This window comes from Antrostomus carolinensis, unplaced genomic scaffold, assembly GCF_000700745.2.
Source record: "Antrostomus carolinensis isolate BGI_N321 unplaced genomic scaffold, ASM70074v2 scaffold9343, whole genome shotgun sequence".
NCBI classification, from domain to species: domain Eukaryota; kingdom Metazoa; phylum Chordata; class Aves; order Caprimulgiformes; family Caprimulgidae; genus Antrostomus; species Antrostomus carolinensis.
This window is the reverse complement of record NW_010303112.1, coordinates 47,661-55,960: the sequence shown is the minus strand read 5'-3', so window position 1 is coordinate 55,960 and position 8,300 is coordinate 47,661. Positions and strand designations below refer to the sequence as shown.

The 8,300-nt window shown below is 44.6% G+C and overlaps 1 protein-coding gene across 1 annotated transcript in view; it reads left to right on the top strand.

Moving 5' to 3' along the window:
* The window catches only part of ARHGAP25 (Rho GTPase activating protein 25), an 18,486-nt gene extending 11,417 nt beyond the window's left edge, over positions 1 to 7,069 (top strand). Inside the window, exons 6-11 of the mRNA XM_010163981.1 lie at positions 2,404 to 2,536; positions 3,490 to 3,563; positions 4,100 to 4,221; positions 4,967 to 5,166; positions 5,683 to 6,266; positions 6,859 to 7,069. Coding sequence (XP_010162283.1) covers positions 2,404 to 2,536; positions 3,490 to 3,563; positions 4,100 to 4,221; positions 4,967 to 5,166; positions 5,683 to 6,266; positions 6,859 to 7,069 — 1,324 coding nt within the window. The remainder of the gene's footprint in view (positions 1 to 2,403; positions 2,537 to 3,489; positions 3,564 to 4,099; positions 4,222 to 4,966; positions 5,167 to 5,682; positions 6,267 to 6,858) is intronic.
* Positions 7,070 to 8,300: the final 1,231 nt, after the last annotated feature.

The window sequence follows — 8,300 nt, the reverse complement described above, 5'->3', positions numbered from 1 at the left end:
TTGACAAGGAATTAGTGTTCAGCAGAAACCTCAAATGGAGACAAAAGCAGAATGAGAGGGTGCTGAGAGGAGATTTATGGGAAAAAAGGAAAGCATTTAGGAAAATCCTGATCCCAGGCAACAATTATCATTTGCAGGACCAGCCAAGGAAGGAGGCAAAAAGGGAACAGCTTACATAGCCCATCAGCTAAGGGTAGAGGTTTAGAAAAAGAAGAGCAATTAGAGGATCACAAATAAGCTCAGAGAACACCCTAATGCACACAGTAGAAATTATTTATTTCCCTGCCAGTCCACAGCCATTGTATTTTTTTTTTTTTACAACACCATATAGAGATGGGAGAGAGATTTTGGCTGCTGCAAGGCTGCATCCTCCTCACCCGCTTCCTCTGCAGTTCTATGGGGAAATGGCAAACTCCCTATAGCTGAGGGAGGTGCCTGTCCCTGTCCGTAGGTCTCAGAGAGGCTTTGGAGAGATGTTTGCTACTGCTATCTCTATGCAAAATAAGAGAAGAAAGGCAAACCCCTGGTGCATCTCTTTATAAAGGCGTCCCGTGATAGCTCACAGACCAGCTGCCCCTGCAGATGCCCCATTATCTCTAAGGAGGTTTCCCACCTGTCCCAACCCTCAAGTCAGAGTTTAACCCCTTGCTTTTGGCCTCTGTATGAGGCATCACCCAGTGTCCCCTGCTCACTTGTGCAGGCTGCTCTGGGGCTTTACCCAACAGTTTGTACTGGTGAAAACAATGACCCCTGTGCTGGGATAAAGGAAAATAGGGTCTTGCCTTTCCATGGCACCTAAAATGAGGCTTTTTGGTTTAATTCCTGCCCTGCCCCATCCATCATAACGGAGACAAGGAGCGCCAGGCTGCTGCATGTGTATGAAGGTGCCTGATACTGGCTGTGGTGATGCCCCATCTCTGTGGGCCCGGGGAGCTGCCCCAGATGGCATCACCTGAGCTCTGAGAGCTGCTGGCAAAATCTGGGGTGCTTGTTGGAGGGGAGCACCCAAAACTAGGAGCTTCCCCGGAGTTTTTTACAAAATAGTTTGCCTAAATGGAGTGCAGGGGCTTCATGTCTGTATTCACAGGCCTGTCCCTAACTGCAAAGCTTTTCCTATTTTTACCTGGCTTTATGCCGATTTGTTAGGAAAAACCACAGGACTTTTACCCAAACAATCCCTGTGCTGGGCAAGGAAGAGCCATGGCTGCTCTGGAAGCGGAACCGTCCCGGCTGTTGGTTTTGCAGCTGAATATTTCTTTGCTTTCTGGCTGCCAGAGTCCTGCTGAGGACTTTCCTGTTGTAACCTGTATGGGGGTCACAAGAAGGTAAAGGGTTTTTTTTGTTTGTTTGGTGGGTTTTTTTGGGTTTTTTTTGTTTTTTTTTCTTTCCAGAACTCTGTTTTGTAATGGGGCATGAAGGAGTTTGGCCCTTTTCCCAGCACCCTGTGGTGTTGACCCTGTGCCACAGGGTTTGCTACAAGCATTGCTGTGGTCATCTCAGAGTGACCGTAACCCCCATGCACTTCAACCAAAACATTTTCTTAGTAAGGAGGAAGGCCAATAACGTGGTTTCCAGTGACATGAATGCTGCAAGATGCTGGCTTGACCTTCAGTGCCATCTTCACAGCCTGTTTGGGTTTGCACAGGCACTCTTGCACACACAAACATGGCAGATTGGGTGGGGAGTGTTAAAAAATTGCTGTTGCAGCCCACGCATCCAGGGTTCTTAATGGTGTGTATTGGCAGGCCCTACAGAAATATAGCTCTGAAAAAAAATTCCTCTATGGTTATGTGTGTTTGTTAAAAATAATAGTATTTTTTAAACCCCAACTGATCCTAAAATAAATGACCTGGGGAATTTTTGCTAGAAGTTTATAACAGTTTAGCAACTTCAAGGTAGGTCAAATTAGAGGCTTATGATCTTGACAGTGTCCTTTTGACATAATGTAAACTATATGGTATGCAAAGCTGCAAACATCTGTCCTGGCAGAACATCTTCAGTAATTGCTGTTAATCTGAAAAACCCCAGGCAAGCTTCGCCAGCTCCGCACAGAGCGGGGAGCGCCTGCCAAACATGTGAACACCAGACAGCATCTGCATGCAAACCCTCGTGAGTCAAATGCAGGCTGGGAAGGCTCAGCCCGGGTATGAACACTGGGGACCTGCCAGTCCTATGGTGGGGAAAATCCCCACCAAGCATTTATTTTCCTGCCAGTTGGGGCCATTCCCTGGCTTGGGGTGCCCTATGGATTCCCCCAGCTTGCTTTGGCCTCCATATTTATATTTCTTTGTCTTCTGCATCTATATCTGGAGCTTAAATATAATCTCATGCTCCCAGAGCAGGGTAGGGTTTGCTCACCAGCCGGGTGTGAGTTTCACATGAGTGGTTTTTTCCCCATTGCAGGGATACAGATGTGCACACTGTGGCCTCTCTGTTCAAACTCTACCTGCGTGAGCTCCCCGAGCCAGTCGTACCCTGGATGCAGTACGAAGATTTTCTGCTGTGTGGTCAGGCGCTGGATGTGGATGAGACAAAGGTAGAGATGCATTCATTTCACTCCTTCTGGCCTTAAAATTAGCTGTGTCTCAGTGCCAGGGCTTTGTGAGCAGGAGATGCCAGGTGCAGATGTAGCTGTGCATTATAAGGTGTGTAATTACTAAGCTTCAAAATCTGAGGGGGGGGGAAAAAAAAAAAGAAAAAGATAAAATCTCCCCAAGCCAGTGGGGCTTCCCAACTTGACAACAACATGGGTTTATCCATTTTAAAGCTTAAATTTCTGGAGCGGATCTAAGAGCTGCTCAGCACCTCTTTTTGTTAAGCCCTTGCAGCAAACAGCGAGTGTGAAAACCAAGAGAGGAAGGAAACCACCTCCTGCAGCCTCCATCAGCCCGAGCTGAGGGCAGAGCTGGCGGAGGGCTCTGGGTGACAGCAAGGAAGGAAGTGGGGATCTGGGAGACGGAGAAGTGAGAAACAGATGCAAACTGTCTTTTCCTAACTATATATTTTGGTGGAAAAGAAGCCCCTCTACTGCAATAAAACCCACCAAACCCTCATGGATGCTGTTCCTATACACAAAAACATAAGGCCTATATCCTCAGTAGCAGGAGCTCTGCGAACTGCAGTGTTCAGCACTATGTTTCAAGGGCAAATGTTTCTTGTAGGTTGTTTCACTTCAGGATCTTTGGGGTTAAAATTGTCCTAAATGTTTATATACAAGAAAGGCAAGATTAGGTACGATCAGCTCTTTGTGAAGAGCTCGTCACACCTGTGCTGGGCTGGAGGGAACCCTGCTCTTTCCTTTGCTGCTTGGGCAATGGGCTGCCTCTTCTTGCTCAGCATTCTACAAAAACTTCTCCATGTCCATGCTTGGTCTGCCAGAGGAATGTAATTTCCAAGGTGAGCAAATGCCAAGAGGTGAGACCAAAAGCCACTCTTGAGTCCGTATACATCTGTGAATCTTTTCTGAAATATTTCTTAACTTGTATTTAGGGCCATCAGGAACTCCTGAAGCAACTGTCCCTCCTTCCCAGAGACAACTACAACCTCCTCAGCTATATCTGCAGGTCAGTCCTCTGCACAAGCTATAAACATCTCCGATTTCGTGGTGATGAGTAGAAATATCATCCCAAAGGCTGAGGCTGACTGTTCTAGAGAGAGCCCTCTTAAGACTTTTTTAAGGGGAGAATTTCAGCCATAGGATTAAACACCTTGATTATGTTTGAGCAAAAATGCCTACCCTAAAACTCACTTTTGAAACCCTGAGAATTAAAAGAAAATGTAGTTTTTCTAGGCAAAGCCCTGTGCAACAAAACTGTTGGGTTTTACCCAGCCTGGGTGATTTTTCTGTTTATTAAATACTAGATGGGGGTTTTCCCTTCATTTTTGATTTTTTTTTTGGCTGAGCAGCTCATCTCATGGTGGTTTTCCAACTGACACCAATAAACTCCAGTTCTCAGTTATAAGGCAACTGTATGTTTCTGTCCTTGGGACTTGAAGGAAGAGCTGGATGGATTAATCAAGATTTTATATCAATGGGTGTGTAAGGCTTTTTGCAGTCTTTCTTCTCTGGCTTGAAATATTTTCTCTTGGATTCTGGCAGGTTTCTACACGAAATACAGTTAAACTCTAGTGTCAACAAGATGAGTGTGGATAACCTGGCAACAGTGATTGGAGTGAACCTCATCAGACCTAAGATAGAGGATCCTGCAGTTATTATGAGAGGTAAAAGGAACTCCTGGGGTAATTGATGTAGGAGCACCTGATATGCTGAAATACTCAGTTGCATCCACAATCTTGAAATTAAAAATTTTCTACCCCTGGATGTAAGCCAGACGCATGCCTGGGCACAGTACGTACAGGAGGGTATAGTAAAGCCATGTGTTAGGCTATAAATGTATTTCTGGTGACAAAAACCCTTTAGGAATTGCACTGTGTGTTCCTTCCATAGATTTTAAACTATTCAGGAATTTGATGAAGTCACCTTTCTTTTGCTTAGAGTAGGAAGATGTGAAATCCTTCAGAGAAAAAAAGGAAACTCAAACAAATGGCTGTTTAGCCGAGCCAAACCGTAATCCCATGTGCAAGGACAGAGGCAGCAGAACTAATAGAAGAAATATTTTAAGTCTGAAGACTGCTCTGCTCTATAGATATCACATGCAAATGCTCCAGACATTCACATGTCTGTTTGTATAACTGGTTCTTGTAGTTCTTTCTTTGTCAAGCCAAAGAAGCACAATTTGTGGCTTGGTGCAGCTGAGCAGACTTCCATCTTGGTCTACTCAGTTCTGGAGCAATATAAAAATCCCTCCCTTTATTTGGCTTTATGATCGTGCTCCTTGGCTTCACCTGCATTACTATGTGCATCTCCATTTCGGGCACCAGAAAGACCAACCAGAAAATGCAAGAGTGGGTGGAAGAAAGCCCATTGCATTGGGTTTGCCACTGACAGATGTCTAATTTCTTCCAGGCACACCACAGATCCAGAAGGTGATGACTGTGATGATAAGTGACCATGCAGATCTCTTTCCTCCTTCCAAGGATGTGCCGCCCTCCCCACCTGCCCACAAAAATGACAAGAAAGTCCCCATCCTGCGCAGCTCCGTGGGCTGGGATGCTGCAGAGGACCCTGTGGTGCCCAGGGCAGAGAGTTTGATCCAAAAGCAAATGGTAAGGCTAGATCCTCAGAGAAATAATAAAACATAAATTTAATTAATGTGTGATTAATTATTATGGGCTTTAATGGGTCAATGAGCCACTAAAAGTGCTTGCTATAAATAGGGTAAAGAGCCGTAACTGTCATCCCTGGAATATCTACATCAGGAAAATGATGTAGATAAATATTCCACTTTCCTGTGGAAAATCTACTGTTCTGGGAAAAATGAAAGCTCCTACCATTTTTTAGCTAAAAGGCAGAATAGAGGAAACCTTTTTGGTTCATGCTGGTGAAGTGAAAACACTGAGGATTAAAAGCTTTTCTCAGAAAGAAAAAATCTCTGCAAGAAGTTTATTTAATGGAAAACCTGGTGCAACCCAAAATAATTTTTTATGGAAAACTTGTGGCCACTCCTGTTAGCATGTTAAAATATTCCCTTTGTAAATATTGCTGTCACAGCAGTCGCTGCGACCTGTCTCTGCTCACAAAGCAGGACGAGCCTGTCCTAATGCCACGGCTCTATTTTACAGAGAGACAACCTGAATTCCAGCAGTGCCCCCAGACCAGCTGCGAGCTCAAGTGCACCCAGAGAAGATAATGGGTCCAAAGATACACTGGGAATGTGGAAAATGCAGTCAAGGAAAAGAACTCAGACTCTACCTAACAGGAAATCTTTCCTGACGGATGCTTCTCCAGGGCAGAAAGGCAGCAACGACAAAAATGGCATATTTGCCAGTGACTTTTGGAAAAGCTCCCCTGGGAGCAGCGTACGCTCTGTGGTCCCTGAAGGACACAAGAGAACGTTATCTCATGATCTTTTTAAGCTGCTTGACCTTCATCGGGCTTCAACCTACGATAACGTTCCTACCTCCCAGGCAGAAAGTGAGGAAGGCAGCGGCTCCAGCCCCAGCCCTTCAAGCAGCGGCTCTGATAAGGAATTTCTACCCTGCTCCAGTCCCAGCCACCAGCCAAAGGAAATAGCCAGTCCCACCAGCAGCCCTGCCGAGGTCTCCAAACCTGATCAGGAGAGCAGGGAGTTCCTGCAAAACACGATCCTGAAGCTGGAGAAAGAAATGGAGGTACAGAAAAATGACTACGAGGAACAAATTAAAAGGTAACCCGCTGCGGATTGCTGCTTTCTGGAGAGTATGAAGTCTTCAGCTCATGTTATTACAACCCAAATATTGCACAGATTTATTTAACAGTAATACTATACCGTGTATAATAGTAATGACTCATGATAAAATACAGTGTTATCGTAGGCTATCTACAAGTCAATGCTCATGTGCTGTACTCTCATGACATAGTTGCTAATGTTCTATTACTACAATATTAATACTCTATAGTTCTTATTACATCATTGAATGGCACTATAATATTTCTGCAATAATTATACTGTCATAATTCTTGTTATTACTACGATATTGTCCCGTTACACTATCCTGAATTCAGTATAAGTGTTATTACATTATTAGTTGTAGCCATTGATGTTATACAGCTTCACATATTGTTACCATATTATTATATATTACGTGTATTGATTTATTGCATTGTGTTATGTGGCCATTGAGGGTTGGGGGATCAGGACAGCACCTCTAGCTTATGTTATTGCTTAATAACACAGAGGGCAGACTCCTTAAAAACCAGGTGATGAGTTCCCGGCACTCTTCCAATCCAATCCTTTCACACTCTTTTTCTCTTTGCAGTCTTGAGAAAGAAAACTATGAAGTCTGGGCCAAAGTGGTGAGACTGAATCAGGACATTGAGAGGGAGAAGAAGAAGTCTGAGGAACTGGAGCTGAAGCTGATGAACATGGAGCGCTTACGGGAGGACATGGAGAAGAAAAACAAGATGCTTGAGGAGGAGATAAAGAATTTAGCTAAATCCACAAGCAAAACTGATGCCAAAACCAACTAGGAGATGACACCCAGCTGTGCACAAACATAAAATGCATCTGCATGAATCCACAGGAATTGCCAAGCAGGTTCAGAGCCAGGACTTGTATCGTCTGATGTTCTGCTACCGACCACGGGCTGGTTTGGAGGAAGGAGCCCAGAAGTTAGAGGCTGTTTATGCTCTGAAACAGGAAATTTCAAAAATATTCTTTAGCTTTTTTGGAGTGGTTTTTTTCACCTCCTCTTTCAGCTGCTCAGTTACCTGAGAACAGGCCAATACTTCTTGCTGCTCAATCAGAATATCTTGCACTCAGGAGTTCAGGGTAAGGACACAGTATGCCTTTACAAAAAACAAACCAGCAAGCATCTCTCCTGCCAGCTGGCTGGCTCCTTACTGGAGACACCCACAGTGCTTCTGAGAGGAACAAAAAGTCCTTAAATCCTGGATCTGGGGAGACAGAAAAGCTCCAAGGTCTGGGCTGGCAAAGCCCATCATGCAGTGTGCCTGGATGCTGGGCTGCAAGTGCTGTCAGCACCATGGTTGAGATGTTCACATTAACACATACAATTGATTATTGCTCTTATAGAGCAAGAGAAGCCCAGGCAGCTCATCGGGTCCACTGAGAAGAGCTCTCACACAGCATCACTCACTGTGCTGTGCCAAACTCATCGATATCAAGGCTCCAGGTATAAAATCACAATATCACAAAAACCTCTTTAGTTAACTGGCTGTTCAGTTATTTTTAATCACTGTTCCTTATAGCCACATGCACATAAATCCAGCACAGCTGCTGCTGAGGCTTTGAAGAGCACTTTCACATATCCATATGTGGAGCTGTTTGTGCAGAGGGAGTCCATCAGCAGCTTCACCCAGTACAGAAAATGGGGTTGCATTTTTCCTGATGGACAGTTTTCAAAGAATAACAGATCTGGACTTATTTACTGCCTCCACTTTTGTTTTTCTTCATTACATCAGCATAGAACAGGATTTCCTCAGCCACCTTGGGGGAAACCTGGGTTTGCACCGCAATGATGATGCTGGTTCTCCCAGTCACTTGCTGCAGTCAGTGTAAAGACTAACCAGACCCCAAGCTCTTATGGTGCCAGTGTGACTATTTGTAAACTTCTCTGCTTGTTTTCCCACTGCCTGCCAGCAAGTCATCTTTCCAGCAGTACCGTGATGCTGCTGAAGCTTTTGGTGTTGGAAAGAAAATAACAGGACTCTGCAAGAACACCTTTCACTCCTCATTTAT